At 34.8% G+C, this 22,043-nt stretch overlaps 1 protein-coding gene across 9 annotated transcripts in view; it reads right to left on the bottom strand.

Moving 5' to 3' along the window:
* Positions 1–22,043, bottom strand: part of KIAA0586 (KIAA0586 ortholog) — a 113,097-nt gene that overhangs the window by 75,264 nt on the left and 15,790 nt on the right. For 7 of the 9 annotated variants that reach the window (XM_049612677.1, XM_049612679.1, XM_049612673.1 and 4 more), the window contains 9 exons: positions 19,669–19,836; positions 18,116–18,239; positions 12,542–12,674; positions 11,572–11,789; positions 11,087–11,159; positions 9,595–9,822; positions 8,487–8,661; positions 3,804–4,001; positions 2,150–2,337 (listed from right to left, as the gene is read on the bottom strand). In XM_049612677.1, the coding sequence (XP_049468634.1) occupies positions 2,150–2,337; positions 3,804–4,001; positions 8,487–8,661; positions 9,595–9,822; positions 11,087–11,159; positions 11,572–11,789; positions 12,542–12,674; positions 18,116–18,239; positions 19,669–19,836 (1,505 nt within the window). The remainder of the gene's footprint in view (positions 1–2,149; positions 2,338–3,803; positions 4,002–8,486; positions 8,662–9,594; positions 9,823–11,086; positions 11,160–11,571; positions 11,790–12,541; positions 12,675–18,115; positions 18,240–19,668; positions 19,837–22,043) is intronic. The other 2 variants (XM_049612674.1, XM_049612672.1) reach the window with 1 other exon arrangement.

Raw genomic sequence — 22,043 nt, forward strand, 5'->3', positions numbered from 1 at the left:
GTTGGCAAACATTTAAGATATTACTAGTATTTCCACTATTATACATATCACCATAAAAAACTTCTTCATACATACAGGGTTTTTTTACCCCTAAGCTTTGAATTATTTCATTATGCTAGATAGACAGAGACTAGATTAAATTCCGGAGTCACTAACCATAAATATTTAAAAGTCTTGGTAATTAATGCCAAAATGCAACCCAAACAAGTTCTAGTTAATGTCATCAAAAACAGGGGTGCCTGGGTGGCTCAGTTGGTTAAGCAGCCGAGTTGGCTCAGGTCTTGGCTCAAGTCATGATCTCATGGTTCGTGAGTTTGAGCCCCGCCTGGGGCTCTCTGCTGACAGCTTGAAGCCTGGAGCCTGCTTCAGATTCTGTATCTCCCTCTCTCTCTGTGTCTCCCCTACACACATTCTCTGTCTCTTTCTCTCAAAAATAAACATTAAAAAATTAATGTCATCAAAAACATAATTATGTTTTACCGCTTTGTCCAATTAAATAATATAATTGTTTAAGTAATAAGTTTTTAAATGGAAGTATATCATTGTTATTTTAATTTGCATTATCTTGGTGACCAGAAAGATTGAAATTACTCATTTTCTTGGTTATAAACTGTATTTCCTTTTCTGTATTTATGTTCTTTGAATACTTCCAGATTTGCAACTGCTTTCTTATTAATTTATGCAAGTTTTCAGATTTAAAAATTGATCCTTTCTAGCATATTCCTTTCATCTATTCTCACTGTAGTTTTCCTTTTTGTATCGGAATTTTTTACATTAACTTCAGTTTTAGATTTTATAGATTCAAATCTATTCTTTTATCATATGTAGGTTTTCTTTTCTCATATTCAGACTTAACTTTAGCCTTGATAAAAATTCCATGCAATTATCTTCTAATTTTGTTGTTTTTATGTTTTACAGTTATACTTTCACCTATTGCCTATTTAGAATTCATGTGCCATACAGTAAGAGGTTAGAGTCTTAAACTGATCTATTTTCCACATTGTTAACTAATTATAAAATATTCTGCTTACAAGAATCCTATTGCCCACTGATACATGAAGTATCTACCACAGACTAGACTCTTTTTTTAAATTTTTTTTTATTTTTTTAAGTTTATTTATCTATTTATTTGACGCAGGGCTAGATCCCACGAACTATGAGATCATGACCCGAGCCAAGATCAAGAGTTGGACACATATATGCTAACAAACTTGGATGTAAATTTAAAAAATAAATTAAATAAAAATTAAAAAAAAAAAAGAGGACACATAGCTGACTGAGCCACCCAGAGCCTCTCTTTTTTAAATAACCAAAGCTATTATCTGAAATACTTCGTTATACAGGTTCAAATATCAAAATGATCCTTAAATCTTAAGTCATTAAATAGTATCAAGTCATTACATAATCATTAAGTAATATCAAATAAAATAATATATCGAATCATTAAATAATATCAAACATCAAAATGACCCTTAAGTTCAAACTAAAAAAAACAGACAAAAAAATAAAACTCATGCCTTGTGATGGGGCTTTTTAAAATTACAATTTGACTTAAATTATATATTAACTTAGGAAGAATGGAAACTTGAATAATTAATCTTAACATATAAGTTCCCTTTCTATTCATTCAAATCTTGTATATATTTAAAGTCATACTCATTCTTTTAAAATTAATTATAATACACTCGTGAACTGTTCCCTTTGGAATATCATCATGTCACCTGGATATGAATCACTAGTTTAGAACAAGTAGCTTAAATCATGTAGAACAAGGATCGAGATATCATGTTAATATCATAGTTTTAAAGAACAAAAGGCCCATGATGAAAGCAAATTTTTCATGAAGCAATGTAACAGATTTTAAGTGCTAAATTTTCTTCCCTTAAAATTGTCTATTCATGGGGCGCCTGGGTGGCTCAGTCGGTTAAGTGGCCGACTTTGGCTCAGGTCATGATCTCACGGTCCGTGGGTTCGAGCCCCGCGTCGGGCTCTGTGCTGACAGCTCAGAGCCTGGAGCCTGTTTCAGATTCTGTGTCTCCCTCTCTCTGACCCTCCCCCGTTCATGCTCTGTCTCTCTCTGTCTCAAAAATAAATAAATGTTAAAAAAAAATTAAAAAAAAAAATTGTCTATTCGTGCACCCTGGCATACCTGTACGGTAAGCTGAGGAGGATCCTTTTTTTCTGACTTCATTTCTATAACTGCAATGTTAGGTTTCTTTACTCCAGTTTCCGTTTTTCGAGATGATGGAGGAATAGAAGTAGTCACTGTTACAGGGTGTGGCTTGTTTACAATTACTCCAGTGGGTGGCATGGAATCACTATTACTTTGGGTTTGTCCTAAAGAGTTTGGGGAAGAGATGCGTCGACCATTTCAGAAATAAAGGGTAAAATCAAATACGTAACCTGGATGTTTATGGCTGAATTCTCATCTAAAAACCGAGTGCTAACTGCAGTCATCTCTCCTTCTATTATCATCACCGTCAACATACTCACCATGGCTTCCCTTCAGCAGTGACTCACATTTACCAGGCACCCATATGTGCCAGACACTTCACATACACTATCTGGCCCTCAAAATAAGCCTAGGAGGTGTTCATGTTATCCACATTTCACAGTTGAAGAAATAGGTTTAGAAACAACAGAATTGGTCAAAGGTCATACCTGTTTATAAGTGACAGAGCTACGAGTAATATGTAGTGCATTACATCGGATTACTTTTATTCTCAAATCTTCATAGAGCAACCATGGACAGAAATAAAACCAACAATAAAATACTAGTGATTGACTACCAATAAATAGCACATATACCCACTATTTGGTAGTTATCACAGCTGTCAGAAACTTAGCTTTCACTTCAAAAGTTCCACTTATTTCCTACATTTCAAAGTAAAGAGGGACAATACAGTACATTCTTTAGAAGCGTAGACTCTTTATAAAGCCAGACTGACTGGGTTTGAATCCCAGCTCCACTCAAGTTATGTGGCCTTTGACAAATTACTTAATTTCTCTGTGCCTTGGTTCCTTCATCTATAAAACTGGTATATTACCATGGGTTTTACAGGGTAGATTAAATAAATTGGTATATATAAAGTGCTTACGTCTATAGCTGGCACACAGCAAGGATTAGCTACTACATTAACAGAAGGCATGTTTGAACAGGCACAGCTACCAAGGTGACATGTCACTAACCCATAATATCATAAATGAAAAATTCCCTCTTATGTTGGAAAATGTCCATATTTAAATCATTCAACAAAATTAAGAAAGAATAGCAAGGACACCAAAAGAAAAAAAACTGCTAACTATATTTTAAGAGTTAGTGTGGGAGCAAAAATGATGTGTTAAATTTTTACAGTCATGAGTCTGAGAGACCTCAGATAGGTAAATAACCAACTATTGGCCTAGGAGACACAACCACACAATTTTTACTTACCACAGCCTAGTTGAAAAGTACATAAAACTTACTTTAAAGTACTTCACCTAACACATGACACTGAACTACTTAGAATGTTTGAATTCTTTAATTATTATGAATATCTAGAACATATCTAAACATTTTATTGCTTTGTTTCATCTATAGCAATGTACTATAAAATAGCAAAGGAATGTTTCCTGTGAATGAAACTTTGGTGAGAGCCCATTATTTCAGAGACTGCTATTATACAAAATAAGACACATTCTGAGGCCCTACCCACAGATACAACACATAGATGAAAAGGCAAGGGACTATCACGTCATTTTGAAAGTTCTGCCACTGTTGATAAGAATTTAAAATTTACCCTGTGTATTTTGTTGGGACTTACCTAAAAGAATAGCCATAGGAATTAGGTGACCTTCCAGTGTACCTGAAAGAGTAGGCATTTCTCTGCTTGGGCTGAACAAGTAATGCTGATCACCAGGAGGCAGCATCATAGGAATGGAGTGTTGCGATTTAGAATCCATTTTCACAGGTTTCATTGCATAAAAGTCAGTTTGTGTTCTTACTGACTTTACTTTAGTGCCTATAATAATTATCAATGGCAGATACTTTAAAATATTGTTCGAACATATACTATCCAGCCAGCTAGAAATACAGATCTTTACAGAAAGATCTCCTTCTATATAATAAAGTTACAAGGCTCCCAAATAGAAGTAACATATAAACCAGGGGTTGGCAAAACCTTTTTCTTAAATGGCCAGACAGTAAACATTTTAGTCTCATGAGCCATACAGTCTCAGCTACATGTCAATTCTGCCACTACAGCATGAAAGCAGTCATAGGCAATGCACAAATAAATGTGTGGCTATTTCCAATACTATTTATAAGAACAGGCAGCTGGGGGTGCCTGGGTGGCTCAGTTGGTTAAGCGTCTGACTTTGGCTCACATCAAGATCTCATGGTTCATGAGTTTTGAGTCCGTGTTGGGCTCTGTGCTGACAGCCTAGAGCGTGGAGCCTGCTTCAGATTCTGTGTCTCTCTCTCTGCCCTTCCCCAGCTGGTGCTCTGTCTCTCTCTCTCAAAAATAAATAAACTTTAAAAAAAAAAACAAAAAAAAGAACAGGCAGCTGACTCGCAGGCCATGGTTTCTGAACCAATGAATATAGGTAATAACTTCTTCAACTACTATGACAAGATAGATTCAATGACTAGGAAAAAAATGTTGAGTAAAAGATTCAGAATATTCAGACTGTATTATTTATTTAACCCATTACATATTTTCCCTTATGGGTACAAAAAAGTTAATGATCATATTTGGAATTGGATTTTTTTTCATCTTCTCATTACATCTTTACTCATGACATAATTCTGAATAACCAGCCTTTAACCTTTGAAATTATGTACAGATAATCAAATTATATACCTATTAAAATCTTATAGGAGTCAATATCATTATACACTTTTTCTATTCCTATGTATGAAAATCTATCGACATTAAATCCTGAGTTCTTTTTTTTAAGTTTTTTTTTTGTTGTTGTTGTTGTTGTTTTTTTAGTAATCCCTACACTCATCCTGAGGCTTGAACTCACGACCCTGAAATCATGAGTCCCATGCTGTTCCAACTGAGCCAGCCAGGCACCCCTAAATCCTGATTTCTTAAAAAATTAGAAATTTGTCTGATTTCTACAGAACCTGAGGAAAGTGAAGAAAAGTAAAAGTATAAAGGAAAATAAACTATTTTCTAAATAAACTCCTGACATTACTACCTTTTTTCTTTTAATATGGGAGTAATTTTATGCATCTGGACTGTTAAACATAGATTTATGATCCTAGGAAGAAACATTTTAGTACCACATCTATATTTTTTCATTCTGTTGTCTAGTATTCATTTATTCAATTAAATGAATATTTTTCTTGAACGTTCATTTAAAATTTTTTCAGCATTTTATATGTTAGGCATTGCCCCAGACACAGGAAATAGAGTAATGAATAAACCAAACGTACTCACTGAGTTTACAGTCTAGTAAGGAAAACAATCGATAAGCAAATAAAAATATAAAATCAGACATTTTCCTAAAGAAGGCATACAGGTGGCCAATAAACACATGAAAAGATGCCAATATCATCAGGGAAATGCAAATCAAAACTAGAACAAGATTATCACCTTACACCTGTGAGATGGCTAAAATAAAAACACAAGAAGTAACAAGTAAATGTGGAGAAAAAGGACCCCTCACGCACTGTCGGTGGGAATGTAAACTAGTACAGCCACTGCGGAAAACAGTATGCAGTTTTCTCAGAAATTTAAAAAATAGAAATACCATATGATCCAATAATTCCACTACTGTATATTTTATCCAAAGAAAACAAAAACACTAATTCAAAAAGACAAATGTACTCCTGTATTTACTGCACCATTATTTACAATAGCCAAGATACAGAAGCAACTCAAGTGTCCACTGATAAACAAGTGGGTAAAAAAGATGTGGGGTGTGGGGTGTGTGTGTGTGTGTGTGTGTGTATGTGTATATATATATACATATATATATGTATATATATATAGTGGAATATTATGCAGCCATAAAAAAGGGATGAGTTTGTGCTATTTGAGAAAACATGGATGGACCTAGAGGGTATTGTTTTTTGTTTTTGTTTTTTTTAACGTTTATTTATTTTTGAGACAGAGAGAGACAGAGCATGAATGGGGGAGGGTCAGAGAGAGAGGGAGACACAGAATCTGAAACAGGCTCCAGGCTCTGCACTGTCAGCACAGAGCCCGACGCGGGGCTCGAACTCACAGACGTGAGATCATGACCTGGGCCGAAGTCGGACGCCCAACCGACTGAGCCACCCAGGCGCCCCTAGAGGGTATTGTTTTAAGTGAAATATCTCAGAATGAGAAAGACAAATACCATATGATTTCACTCATAAGCAGAGTCTAAAAACAAACACATAAACAAAAAACAGAATCAGACACATAATAACACAGAGAATACACTGATAGTTTCCAGAGAGGAGGTGGACAGGGGGTTGGACAAAATGAGTGAAGGGGAATGGGAAATACAGTCTTCCAGTAATGGAACAAATAACTCAGGGGAATAAAAGGCAGAACATAAGGAATATAGTCAATGGTACTATCACTGAGATGTAACAGGACAGATGGTAGCTACACTTGTGAACATAGCATAATGTATACACTTGTCAAATCACCATGTTGTACACCTAAAACTAACGTAACATTGTGTGTTAGCTACACTCAGAGAAGAAGAAGAAGAAGAAGAAGAAGAAGAGGAGCAGCAGTAGCATATAAAAAGCAAAAGGAAAAAGGGGCTCCTGGGTGGCTCAGTCGGTTGAGCATCCAACTTCATCTCAGGTCATGATCTCGTGGTTCGTGAGTTTGAGCCCCGCGTCGGGCTCTGTGCTGACAGCTCGGAGCCTGGAGCCTGCTTCAGATTCTGTGTCTCCCTCTCTCTCTGCCCCTCCTCTGCTCACACTCTGTCTCTCTCTCTCTCTCTCTCAAAAATAAATAAACATTAAAAAAATGTAAAGATTTAAAAAAATAAAAAGAAAAAAATATATATAACATCAGATTGTGAAAAGTGCAATTATGAAGAACAATAAGGCAGGGCAAGGGTACATAGAGGTACAGGAGATCGATTTTGGATAGGATGGTCAGGGTAGACCTCTCTGAAGAGCTAACATCTCAGAGGGGAGATCCAAAGAACTGCAGGAGTAAGCCATGCACATTTCTGAGGGATAAGCTGTCCAGGTAGAGAAAATAACAGACAGCAAGACCCGCAGATAAGCATGTTTCTACAGGTTCAGTCACTTCTACCATTAAAAGGGTAACTTAATAAAATTATTTTTGGAATTTTAAGTATTTTAAGACTTCAAGTTACTTTTTGCAATGGCTTTCAAAAGCCCAAATATAAGTTAATAGCAAAGTCCCAATAAAGAAGAGGAAATAGGGTAAATATCATCCATAAGCTATATGCTTTACTAAATAACACCAGTAGGATTTCTAGATAAACTGACACCCTATATATGATCACCTAACCTTTAGAAATGAAAGGAACAGAAAACTAAAGCAAAGCCACAGCTCCAACTTCCAGAAAGGGTAAGAAACAAAACTGAGCTGGTATCCACTAGTTATCATACTGCATATTGTTGAAGTCGCTTACTGGCTGCTAAAGTACAAGCTGAGGCACTTCAAAATGTAACCAAAGTCAACAGACTCAATGTTTAATGAAGAGTTATGTTTAAATACACTAGTGAAATGGCAGATGTGAGTCAAAACATACAGTAGTAAGTGAATTTTTTTTTAAGTTTATTTATTGTGAGACAGAGAGTTAGTGTATGAAAAGAGGCGGCAAAAGAGAGAAAGAGAAAGAGAGAGAGAGAGAGAGAGAGAGAGAGAGTGTCCCAAGCAGTCTCCGCTCCGTCAGTGCAGCACAGAGCCCAACATAGGGTGTGATCCCACAAACCACGAGATCATGACCTCAGTGGAAATCAAGAGTCAGATACTTAACTGACTGAGCCATCGAGGCACCTTTGAAGTTCTTTTTGGTGGTATACAAAAGTACTAAAACCTTTTTTTTCACCTTTACTACCTAAAGTTCTTTGAGAATAAAGAAAACTGCAAAAATGCCGATAAGCACTTTTATGATAATAGACAGCTGCTATTCTTCTTTCAGAAAGAACGGGATAGAACAATGCCTTCAAGGAAATGTCTACTTTCCCTAGATTATAATTTAAATTGTTCAAGACATCATCCCATAAATGCAAATTTTATCATGCTTTATATGAAGCTACCACTTAATCCTGTCTTGTCCCACTTACTCCTATCTTGTGACTTGAATCTGATCTACACTTTTTCCCACTTATTTGTATTTTATGCCTTGAACTGGTCTATTTCTTCTTACTCTCTTAGAAGGAATTGTTTTCCATCCCTAAGCATTATATAATTTGAACTGTATTTAGGAATGATAAAAAAAGAAAAAACTAACTTTACGTATTAAACTGATAAAATAAAAAATGAAGTTTACCACAAAAAAATGAGGTTCCTTACCTTTAACTTGTTCTATTACTTTTGGTCTCTGGGGTTTGGACTTAGGAGATGGAGAATTAAATCGGAGATACGGTCCTTTTTTAAGAGTGCTGCGATGGCCCTGATAAATTGGTTTTCCATAAATTTGTAACATATAATCCTCATCTTGTATCACTGTGGTTGCTTTTAAAAATCCCTAAGTACACAAAGTTATTCGACTCACCAAAAAAATGGTTATCAAACACATCTCATTTTTCTAAAGCTTTCTTTTGTCACTTTCGTATTATAATAAGAATGACCAGGTCAGAAAAGTCCTCTACTTTAAATGGCTCTTAAATTCTGTGTATAGTTTTCACACTATAGCTTTAACATTTCAGGGTTAAAACCATCCACTCAAAAATCATAAAGGTTCTTATACTACTAAGCATATTTTCAGCACCAAAAACTAAGGTTTAAATACATTTTATATAAGTATAAATATATACATTCAATCACAATAAGATAACATAAATCATGTCTTTAAGTGATTTTCTACATTCCTAATCCTGTCTTCAATCATAATCTAAATGCCACAATAAGGTAGCATTTACTAAATTAGATCTACTAGGTGCTAAGCATTGAATTAGATGCCTTATTAATGTGCCCAACAATCCATGTTTGGCATTAAGAAAGTTACAGTCTAATTACAGCAGCCAAAAACGTTCCCTCTGTAGCACTGAATATCATACCTCACAACCACTAGGCACTAGACATATTTGTTAAACTGAAAAATAAACAAAAAATATGTATATTCATATAAATACATACAAAGATGAAACCTAATTTTTAGTACCACAAACTAGAGAATCTAATGTTTGGACCAGATGATCTCTAGATATACCTGCTATAACTAAAATACTATGATTCTAAGTGTGAGATCTAAGAAGGAGGGAACTATGTATTTTGTGCACTGCTTTTCCACATTATGAATATCCAAAATCTAAATATCAATAGTTTAAAGATAGTTTACATTTATATAGTCTTTCATATTTTTAGTTGCATTTTAATATTTGCTTTATTATTTATAGCTTAAAGGAAATGATCAATTATAATGCAATATTCATGTCACAAAATCAGAGTAGGATCTTACTTCTTTTCTCTCTTTCTGTAAGTTTGAAGCAGGAATGTTCCTCATGAGTGGATTTCTAAAATGCTCCTCTTTTTGTTTCTGAGAATGTTTTCTTTGAATTATAGAATTGTTTGCCGTTTTGTCTTGTATGTTAGTTTTAACATCTTTACTCATATTCTGAACTTTCTTGGTCCTTTGATTCTTCTGATCAAATCTCTTTTGTTCATAATCTTTTCTTGACAGTTCATCCTTAACATAACCAAAATTCAAATTACTTAAAATCTATCCAAGAAGTGGTTTCACATCTAAAGTATTAGAATTTATTTTCTATTATAAAAATATAATTTAGCAGATTTAAATGCTTTATAAATTAATTATATTGCCTTATATATGAATAAAAACTCTCTGGAAGAATAAGGAAAACCAAAAAGACTGGTGCCTTATGGAGCGGGGGGATGAAAAATAGATGAGGTACAAGAGTAGGAAGGCAGCTTTTCATTACAAATCTTACATTTTTTGATGTTTGAACCATAGGACTATAGTAAATGTTCAAAGAGTTAAATTTAAAAAATAAACTTCAAAAAAGTAAACAACTTCGTAATACAACTCTGAAATAAGTATTTATAAACTAAAATCACTTGAAGATTTGAACATACTTTGTAATGAATTCACAGTATTAGTATAACATACATTGCTAGCTGTCTACACAGCTAAAACTAATCTCCTAATCTTCTATTAGTTCAATTTTTTTTGTGCATCATATAGATAATATCATTGCTTCATAACATTAGAGATATACATTCTTAAACAACAAACTTTATAAATACGTTTTAGCATTTATTGCTGTGGAAACCGAACTGACACTTCATCTTGCTACCATTGTGAGTAAGCATATACACACATCTTACAGTCAGAAAAAAACACTTTGCACCCCAAGATGAAAATAACAGGATTACCTTGTCTACTTATGCCCCCTCAAATATTTAAAATTTTAAAAATTTCCTTTAAATTACTTAGCCTCTAATGAAAACAAGCTCTAATTGATTTTTGCAGTGCTAATGTCTGAAAATACACTGTGAGCTTTGGGAGGTGAGAAAGTAGGGCCTTTTTCATCTGGAACTGACTCCTGTAAACTTAGAAACCTAAGAAATCTTGTGTAGTATTTTCCCTTTAAATAACTTTGGTGTTTTTACTTTGTCAAGTCAATGCTTCTACATCTGCGGTCTCGAAATGTTTTTGTAAGTATACTTTTTTATTTCTAAATGCTTTTGCTAAATTTTCTTTCAAATTGCTCATATTTTCGTGATTGTCCAACAATTTTCCAGATAAGAGCTATATAATTTACGAGAAAAAGCACTTGCTAATAAGTGAAATGAGACTCATTACTAAGTAAAGAGTAACAATGAAATTAAAAATTATAAGCAGACTTCTATATAAGGAATATTTTGAGAGTAAGTATGATACTTGGAAATTATCTGAGAATTCACCTAATTCTGTTTTTTCCAAAACCTACCTGAATTTCTGCAGAAATAGTCTTAATCCACTCATCTACTGTCTTTCTGATGCGGATCTTCTCTAACATCTCTCTATAAAAGAGAAAAAATAATGGTCTTAAATTAGCATTTAATATTCTAAGAATAGAGCCGAGATCAGATCTCTTATCTAGTTTTGAATCTACTGTGTAGCCCAATAGGCTTCATTTGGAAAAAAAAAAAAAGCAACGTTATTAGTTTTCACCAAATGTTTGAAGGATGCTTGAATAGGTCCCAAAAGATATATACCAAAGAAAGAAAAAAAAGGGAAAATTTCACATCTGTAAAAAGTAATAGCAACAGCTAGATATCTAAATACCAACTTTATAATGAGTCCACATCATCAAAGGAAATAAAGAACCTTTTCAAAACACTGAAACACATTAAGCAAAATGAAATGCATAGAAAAAACTTAAGAAACTGGCAGTTTCACAAATAATCTTGGGATGCCAACACCCTGTCTTACCTGTTAGTAGATAGAGCATTGATAAATGAATACATGGCAGCTCCATCCTTTGCACGAATAATAGCTTCCAGGTTTTCTTCAAGGACTTTTTTATTGTTTTGTACTCCTCTCAAAATCTTCTCAGCATCTTTCAAGACAGATCTGTTATTGGTTGTTTGAAGCTTAATGGAATTCTGTGGAAGATCAGCAAGTCTTGACATAATCAGAGACTCTTCTGGCTTAAAGGAAAAAGGCAAACATGTTACTATATAAAGTTCATACTAATTATTTTAATGCAAGCAAGAGCTCTTGCTATAGTTGGGGCCATACACTATGCCAATACAGTCTAAGGACTCCATGTGTCAAACTCAAGAGCTATAAAACAAGTACTTGGCATAAGTAACTACACTTATGGTTAGCATTTCATAATGTCTATTTGTTGAGCCACTATATTGTACTCCTGAAACTAATATAATATTGAATGTCAACTATACTGTAATTAAAAATTAAAATTAAAAAATAAAATTGGTAATTAAGGTTTCTTTCCATTTGGAAGTATTAATGTGAATGTTAAGTGAAATAGGGCTGGTAAGTCTATAGAAGTGCTGGGCAGTCCAGTGGCCAATAAAAGTTGTATCTGGGAAAGAAAGCAAAAACAAAGTAAGAGCAAGTTGGCACTAGGTAAGCATGCCACACACTTTGGACCAGAAAAACAAAGGTCATTCACAGTTCTCTTTCTCCCTTTTGCCCTCTCCAACAGAAGGTGGAAAGCTAGCAGTGGCCATGTAGCATTCCTGGCAAAGGGCTATAAGTAGACATCACTTAGGGCTTCTGGAAAAGTTTTGTAAAGAGAAAAGCCGGGGCTGGCCTATCTTTTTCAGTGCGTTGTCTTCATCCTTCTGCTTGCTTTCTGTCCTGATAACTTTTATATTTCTTCATAATTTTTACCTTTCTATTCCTCATCAATTTTAATATCTTGTTCCCACTTTACCTGGACTGTGCCATTTGTTTCTTTCCTCTTTTGGCCAGGATCATGAAGAAAATCATCAGACCTCTGCACAGTCAATTTAGCTGCTCCTAGTTCTTCACAGGAAGGAAATCTTTGAGAGGAGAGAGTGTCAATGCTATGAAAGATTTAAAAATAGAGTTTCCTAAATTGTCATAAATTCAGCAAACATTTGAAGACATAAATCTTTGATGCATTCTTAGTTATACAGTTCCATTAAATGGTAAATGGTGTTCCATTAAATAGTAAAATGAAATTAATCAGTCAAGTGATTAAACATATGAAACACAGAAAATCACAAGACACAAAATTACTCAGACCAGACTGGTTTAGTAGGAAAAGAGCAGCAGGGTAGAGTACGAACCTCTAAGAGACCACTCCTCCATAAAAGCAAAGAGAACACAGACAAAAATGGTCAAAATCAGCTTTTTCAGAACTCTGGAAATTAAACAAAGGCTTGCAACAACTCAAGGAACATTTCATCAAGAAAACGGCTGACTCTCGGTAAGAACAGCAAGCTTTATGGCATTTTTTATGGCATTTATGCTTCATTCTAAGACCCTTTCCTTAACTCTGTGGTGGCCTTGAAAATCAGCTTTATCACCCCTCTAGCTGTGAAAAACAACAGCCTAACCACCACTCAAAAGGGCAGAACAGGTTTGGAGCTCCTCAAAAAGTGCCATTCACAGGATTTATTTTCCCAGACTCAGAGCTAGTTCAGTGAGAAGCCCTAATGCCAGGTCAATTTTTGAAAATAGTAGCAACTGTTTAACATCTTAGCTGCCCAAGGTGGCTATAGCAGTTGAGGTAAACAAGGAATGCCAATAGACTAAAACTCGGGGGTATAGGGTATCTATGGTGGAGCTTTGAAAAGCCCTAACTGGGGATCCAGAAGGCCATGTGCATATATAGGCCTCCATGAATGCCCAAGCACGCTCTGAGAAAAGCCTAATCTCTTATGTCAGGCTGACCTTGAGACTCTGTGCCAGAGCACTGAAGGTGTGCCCCAATACCACATGTATGCATTCACACATGTTGTGTATCCATGCGTGTGTGCACGTGTGCATACACATACACGCACACGCACACAGAGCCCCTTGATACTCAGAGGGAGACTTACAGGTTCAAGGTAGTTAAGGAAGTCTCTTTCTAATCATTAGCAGACTTAGCTCACCAAATAGAGAACCACCACACATGACAAAGACCACAAGCTTTACAGAACTCGTCACTAAACAAACTGCAATAAAAACAGCAACAACAATTGCTAGGGGATAGAAGAATCTGATTTTCAGAGTTGCCACACTGTATTATTTGAAATGTCCAATTTTCAACAAAAAGTTATGAGACACACAAAGAAACAAAAAAGTATAGCTCGTACACAGGAAAAAACATAGTTAACAGAAACTGTTCTTGAGAAATCACAAATATTGGACTTCCTAGGCAAGGACTATATATTAGCTATTACTAAAGGAAAATTATATTCAAAGAATTAAAGGGAAGTATAAGAATGAAATCGTACCAAATAAAGAATATCAATAAAGAGATAGAAACTATTTTAAACAAAGAAATAAAAACCTAAACAGAAATTCTGAGTTGAAAAATACAAAAACTAAAATGTAAAATTCACTAGAGGGACCAAACAGCATATTTGTTTGAGTAGGCAGAAAAAGAATTAGCGAACCTGAAGATAGGCAGAGATTATCCAATCTAAGAAACAGGGGGGGAAGAAAAAGAATGAAGAAAAATTAAGAGCCTCAGATATCTATGAGATACTATCAAGCATACCAACAAACAACATAGTCCTAAGAGAAGAGAAAGGTTATGTGTACTATTTAACTCTATAAAGAAATAATGACAAAAAAAACCCCAAATTTAATAAATATTAATCCATTCATCCAAGAAGCTCAAGAAACTTCACATAAGATAAACTCAAAGAGATCCACACCAAGATACATCAGAGTCAAACTGTCACATGCCTAAGACAGAGGGAGAATCTTGAAAGCAGAAAGAGAAAAATAACTCATCATATACAGAGGTTCTTCAATAAGATTAACAGCTGACTTTGTATCAGAAACCACTGCAGTCCAGAAGGCAGAGTTGACATATTCAAAGCACTGAAAGAAAAAGAATGTCAAGCAAAAATTCTATATCCAGCAAAACTACCCTTCAATAGTAAAGGAGAAATAAACACATAGATCAATGGAATAGAATGGAGAGCCCAGAAATAAGCCCATACTTTTATATAGTCAATTAATCTATGATAAAAGAGGTAAGAATATACAAATGGGGGAGAAGACACTTTCTTTAATAAACAGTGCTGGAAAAACTGGACAGCTGCATGCAAAAAACAGAAAAAAGAAACTGCACCACTTTCTTATACCATGCACAAAAATAAACTCAAAATGGATTAAAGACCTAAACATGAGACCTAACACCATAAAACTCCTAAAAGAAAACATTGGCAGTAATATGGTTGATGTTGACCTTAGCAACATTTTTCTAGGTATGTCTCCTTAGGCAAGGGAAACAAAAGCAAAAATAAACTATTGGGGCTACACTAAAATAAAAAACTTCTGCACAGTGAAGGAAACCATCAACTAAATGAAAAGGCAACCTACTGGATAGGAGAAGGTATTTGCAAATGATATATCTGGTAAGTGGCTAATATCCAAAATATGTAAATAATCTATATAACTCAACACCAAAAAAACAATCTGACTAAAAAAATAAGCAGAAGACCTGAACAGACACTTTTCCAAGGAACACATACATATAGCCAACAAACACATGAAAAGATGCTCAACATTGCTAATCATCATGAAAATGCAAACCAAAATGAAATTATTACCTTACACCAGTCAAAATGGTGAGTATCAAAAAGACAAGAAATAAAAAGTATTGGCAAGGACATGGAGAAAAAGAAACCCTTGGACACTGTTAGTGGGAATGTAAATTGGTACAATCACTGTGGAAAACAATATGAAGGTTCCTTAAAAAATTAAAAGTAGAAATACCATATAGTCCAGTAATTCCACTACTGGTATTTACCAAAAGGAAAAACAACAATAACAACTCTAATTCAAAAAGATATATGTACCCCTGTGTTTACTACAGTGCATAATACCCAAGATATGGAAGCAACCTAAGTGTCCATCGACAGATGAATGCATAAAGAAGATGGAATATTAGAATATTGCTCAGCCATAAAAAAGAATGAGATCTTGCCATTTGCAACAACGTGGGTGGACCTAGAAGGTATTCTTTTAAATGAAGTAAGTCAGAGAAAGACAAATACCATATGATTTCATTTGTATGTGGAATCTAAAAAACAAAACAAATAAACAAAGAAGAAACAAACCCATCAATACAGGGAACACACTGGTGGTTGCCAGACGGGAGGGAGCCAGGGGAATGGGCAAAAAGGTGTAAAAGGGAGGGAAATGTACAGGCTTTCAATTATGGAATTACTAAGTCAGGGAGATGAAAGGTACAGCTTGGGGAATATTATAATATTACAATAGTATTGTAGTAGCACTGTATGACAGACCATAGTTACCCTTGTGGTTAGCACAGCATAACATACAGAGCTGCTGAATCACTATGCTGTATACCAAAAATTAATATAATATTGTATGTCAACCGTACTGAAAAAAAGTAAAGGATAAATTAAGACATTCCTAGGTAAACAAAACAGAGAATTCATCACTAGCAGATTTCCCTTTAGTATTTAGGACCTACTAAAGAGAGTCTCTCAGGGTCAAATAAAAGGACACTAGAAACTAAGTCAAATACATATGAAGAAGTAAAGAGTACTGGTAAAAGTTAACTATATAGGTAAATGTAAAAACAATATAAAATGAATTTTTGTTCCTAACTTTTTTTCTATCTTATTTCAACAACTGTATAAAGCAATAATTATAAAGCTTTATAGATGGGTTTATAATGTATAAAGATGTACTATGTATTACAACAGCAGCAGAAAAAAAAGAGGAAGGGAAGGAGTTATACTGGAACAAAGCTTTTGAATCCTATTGAAATTAAATTGGGGGTACTGATCCAAACTAGATTGTTTTAAATTAAGATGTTAATTGTAATCCCTGGGGCAATCACTCAGAAAACAACTCAAAATGTATAGTGAAAGAAACAAGAGAATAACATTAGTATCTATTTTATATAAAGGAGGCAATAGAGAGAAATAGTAGAATAAAATAAAAAGACCTAGGACATATAGAAAACACATAGCAACAAGGCAGACATAAATCTTTTATCAGTAATTACATCAAAAGCAAATGGCCTAAAACTGTACACTGTCTTCACATGAAAATACTAAAAATGTGGCTGTTTATTACTATAGTTTCCATGATACTCAAGATAAATAAAATTATCATGACCTAGATTTACTTGATTTTTTAAAAACTACTATGTAAAATTTCAGACAGACACAAAAGTACAAAGAATAGTATGATGAGCTCCATATATCCCTATCTACATTAACCATTCACTCATGGCTATCCTCATTTCATCCATACTCCCAATCCAGTTTCCTCTACCCCACAATGGATTATTTTTGAAGCAAATCTCAAATATCATTTCATCAGAAATAAATAATCTGCATTCATTAGAAATTAATCTGGGGGTAGGGGCACCTGGGTGGCTCGGTTGGTTAAGTGTCTGACTTTGGCTCAAGTCATGATCTCACAGTTCGTGAGTTTGAGCCTCCCGTCGGGCTCTGTGCTGACAGCTCGGAGCCTGGAGCCTGCTTCGGATTCTGTGACTCCCTCTCTCTGCCCCTCCCCTGCTCACACTCTGTCTCTGTCTCTCAAAAATAAACAAACATTAAAAAAAAAAAAAAACATTAAAAAAAAAAAAAAGAAATCTGGGGGCGCCTGGATGGCTCAGTCGGTTAAGTGTCCTACTTTGGCTCAGGTCATGATCTCACAGTTCTTGAGTTTAAGCCCAGTCAGGCTCTATGCTGACAGCTGAGCCTGCTTCAGATTCTGTGTCTCCCTCTCTCTCTGTACTTCCCCTGCTTGTGTGTGCTTGCTCTCTCTCTCTCTCTCTCTCTCTCTCTCTCTCTCTGTCAAAAATAAATAAATAAACATTAAAAAAAATAATCTGCATTTTGAGAAAATTAGATACATTCATTTTATACCTATAGTATAGAAAAGGGCTAGATATGATAGCAGCAGAAAATCGTAAATCTAAGATTACTTTTAAAAGCAATGCTATACAACGGGGCACCTGGGTGGTTCAGTCAGTTAGGCGTCCAGCTTCGGCCCAGGTCATGATCTCCAGGTTCATGGGTTCGAGCCCTGTGTCGGGCTCCGTACTGACAGCTCAGAGCCTGGAGCCTGCTTAGGATTCTGTGTCTCCCTCTCTCTCTCTCTCTCTGCCCCTCCCCGACTTGTGCTTGCTCGCTCTCTCTCTTTCTCTCTCTCTCAAAAATAAATAAACATTAAAAAAAATTAAAAGCAATGCTATACATTTTTCAAAATTCCTAAAGACATTTTAGAAATACAGTTCTTTTCAATATAGTTTTTATTCTAATGTCTTGTTTACCTGTCTCTGCTCTCAGGATTCCATTCTGTTTTTGACCTATTTAGTAAGGTTTTATCTGAAGATTCACTTTTTCTTGTCGAAGAATCATGGTTATTCAAAATCTGTTCCAATAGTCTTACATTTCCTACAATAAGAGAAATACAGTATTATATTTAAAGTACTAATTCATTTTTTTTTTTATAAGAGCTCACATATGTTTGTAGGCTTTAAATACACTCATCAAGTCAAACCAAATATTTATAACTCATGAAAACTACACTGTTTAAAATTCAGGCCTGAATTTATTTCTATCACAGAAAAAAGGAATTTGAATGAGACATATCATCATCACAAAGCCCAGTAAATTATAAGATTTTTATCAAGAGTTAAAGGGAGATTTGACTGCTTTAAAAAATTTTTTTTAATGTTTATTTATTTTTGGGAGACAGAGACAGAGTATGAGTAGGGTAGGGGCAGAGAGAGAGGAGGACACAGAATCCGAAGCAGCCTCCACGCTCTGATCTGTCAGCACTGAGCCTGACATGGGGCTCAAACTCACTAGCCGTGAGATCATGACCTGAGCCAAAGTCGGACACTTAATGGACAGAGCCACCCAGGCACACCTTTGACTGTTTCTTTACAGCAACTGTTAGTTGAATCTCTCTGTTAGTCTCATCTTTAATGAGACTACATAACAACTTTTATCTTTTGGTAAAGCTGGTTTAGCAAAGATTTTAGTATCTTTAAAACTCTTTAAATGCATCAAAGACAAGGCTTGAATGCATTTAAGTGATTCCCAGAATAAAAGCTTATATTTAACATTTTCACTTACTTTTACTAGAAGGGCTTTATTTTAAGGGTCTGTAACAAATTATTATTTCAGGTCACTTATAAAAGTTCTTGTCTGGGGTGACTAATGGCTCAGTCAGTTAAGCGTCCAACTCAATTTTGGCTCAGGTCATGATGTCATGGTTCCTGAGATGGAGCCTGGCATCAGGCCCCATGCTGTCAGCAGAGCCTGCGTAGGATTCTCTCATTCCCTCTCTCTCTGCCCCCCCCCCACCACTCGTGCTGTCTCTCTCTCTGTCTCTCAAAATAGATAACCTTTAAAAAAAATAATAAAATAAATAAAACTTCTTGTTGGCTATTAAATAGTTAGTACCTTAACACTTTTTCCAACTGAACACAGTAATAAATGTAAATTTCTCTGAGTTTCACTACTGAAATTCACACCTAACAATATAAGAAAACATGCTCTGATGATCAGCCTTACCTTTAGTAAAGTATCATTTTTATTAATAATAAAACTTATTCATTAAAGGCTTAAGTAATAACCTGTTGAAAATAATCAGAACAATTATAAACATGTATCTCCAACTCCTTCTACAAAGAATCTAAAGAAGCTTGATTTGCCCAGTAAGTATCATTTAAAGAGAAATACTGAAAATAGAATTCCTACTATCATCACTACTTGGTGCATAAGAGAATTATAAAATCAGGGGTGTGGAAATCTGTTTCTAATTTGAGGTAGGTCTAGATAAAGTAGTGGATGCTAGTCATGATTGTTTTATTACCTGAATGACCTACTGTCTCCATATTTTCTTTTTCTTCCATGGGATTTCCCCTCTTTGAGATCTTATCATCCTTTGAAACCGGTATAGGAGCAAACCTTCGAGGTGCTGGTGTCTCCAATGGAGATTTCTGTTTATCAAAACCCGTATCTTCAACCTCTCTAGAAGGTGCTTTAAAAGAAAATAAAGGAAATAAATTCAATTTATTTTAAAAGAACAATTTTGTAGAGTGTTACTCTTCCCCATATTTTAAAAATAAAGCAAATTATATAGGATATACAAATTATAAGTAAATAGAAATAACTCCATCCTCACTAGAAATCAAAAGAAATAAAGGCTATAAACATTTTACACTTACAGCTAATAAACAAAAAAAAAAAAAAAAAAAAAACAATATGACAACATGCAGTACTATTTAAGCTGTAGTGAAATGGCATAGCCAGACACTGCTCCTGGCATGAAAACTAATAAAACCATCTGGCACTAAGTATAGGAAGTCTTGAAGTTTTTATACACTTTGATCAAGTAATCTTACTCTTGGGAATTTATCCTGAGGACACAACCTAAAAGAATGACATTACATATATGATGACTTCATCACAGTATTATTTATAAGGAAAAAACTCTAAAATCTGCCTGAATGTCCAATAACTGTTAAGTAAATTGTGTTTACAATAAACTATCCTTTCATCATTAAAAATTAATATTATGAAGATGATTATGTAAAACATGGGAAATACTTTTGATATGCTAGTAAAAAGCAGTACAAAATTATATTTATGCTACAACTGCAGTACATAAAAATAATGTACGCCCAAGAAAAAGTATTGAAAAATAAAAAGTTTGGGCACCTGGGTGGCTCAGTCAGTTCAGCATATAATACCTCTTAATTTCTGCTCAGGTCATGATCCCAGAGTTGTGGGACCAAGCCCCGAGTCAGCTCCCGCTGAGTGTGCAGCCTACTTAAGATTGTCTCTCTCTCCCTTTGTCCCTTTCCCCTACTCATGCTCTTTCTCTCTAAAAAAAAAAAAAATAAATAAAATAAAATAAATAATAATAATAATAATAATAATAATAAGTAAAGACGCCTGGGTAGCTCTGTTGGTTAAACATCTGACTTTGGCTGGGATCATGATCTCCCAATCCGGTCTGAGTTAGAGCCCCGCATCGGGCTCTGTGCTGACAGCTCAGAGTCTGGAGCCTGTTTTGGATTCTGTCTCCCTCTTCCTCTGCCCTTCCCCCACTCATGCTCGCTCTCTCTCTCTCTCTCAAAAATAAACATTTAAAAAAATTGAAAAAAATAAGTATATAAAATAAGTTAAAAAGGTTAAAAAATAAAAATAGAAAGTTTAAGTTTACATTTACTCATTTTTTAAAATTTTCTTTTACTGTCACTAAAATATACAAAGAAAGACAACCAATAAAACATGCATTTTTCCTTTAAAACTCAAGTCTAGGGGCCCCTGGGTGGTTCAGTCGGTTAAGCGTCTGACTTCGGCTCAGGTCACGATCTCACAGTTCATGAGTTCGAGCCCCGCGTCGGGCTCTGTGCTGACAGCTCAGAGCCTGGAGCCTGCTTCACATTCTGTGTCTCCCTCTATCTCTGCCCCTTCCCTGCTCATGCTGTGTCTCTCTCTGTCTCAAAAAAAAAAATAAATAAACATTAAAAAAAATAATAAAACTCAAGTCTAAAAAGCAAAATTATGAGCAAGTAATTCTCCAGAACGGAGAATGAAATGTCCACTTCTTTTGAAAGCATGTAGCTGGTTCATACTGAAACCTGAGTTCTGGCCAAATAGACAAACTCACCCTCAAGTCAGGTGACCAGAAGCAGGCAAGTCATAACCTTTCTGTGCTTCATCTTCCTCACTTCACAACTTAAAAATTGATTCATACTACTTTCACAACAGTTTTGTAAGGACCACTCATTTGTGGAAAAATATAGAGCAGCTTACAAGTCTAAGGAGTCTTTAATGCGCCTATAATACAACAATGGTCTAACATATCAAATGTTGAGGATATTGTACTACATGGATCTGTGTATCATAAAAGGGATAGCCCTTGATTTCCATTAATTCATTATTCAAATATCAATAATTTAGAAACATATTTATTCACTTATTTTAAATTCCAGAGCTTTAATACAAATTGGTTATGCATTCCTTTGTTGTTACTATAAACAAAGATTTTTTAAATTCTATTACTAACTGTGAAAATAATTAGAAATAGCTTATTATTGTAGTAAGGTGGTTTCTCTCCTGAAAGAATCAATAAAAAGAGTAAATATGCAGTTAGGGAATTGGAAAATTGATTACAAGCATTTGTGATACTAGACAAATGAATTTTTCTCAACTTGTAAGTGCTTCTGACAATTTATG

Source organism: Panthera uncia, assembly GCF_023721935.1.
Source record: "Panthera uncia isolate 11264 chromosome B3 unlocalized genomic scaffold, Puncia_PCG_1.0 HiC_scaffold_1, whole genome shotgun sequence".
Lineage (NCBI taxonomy): Eukaryota > Metazoa > Chordata > Mammalia > Carnivora > Felidae > Panthera > Panthera uncia.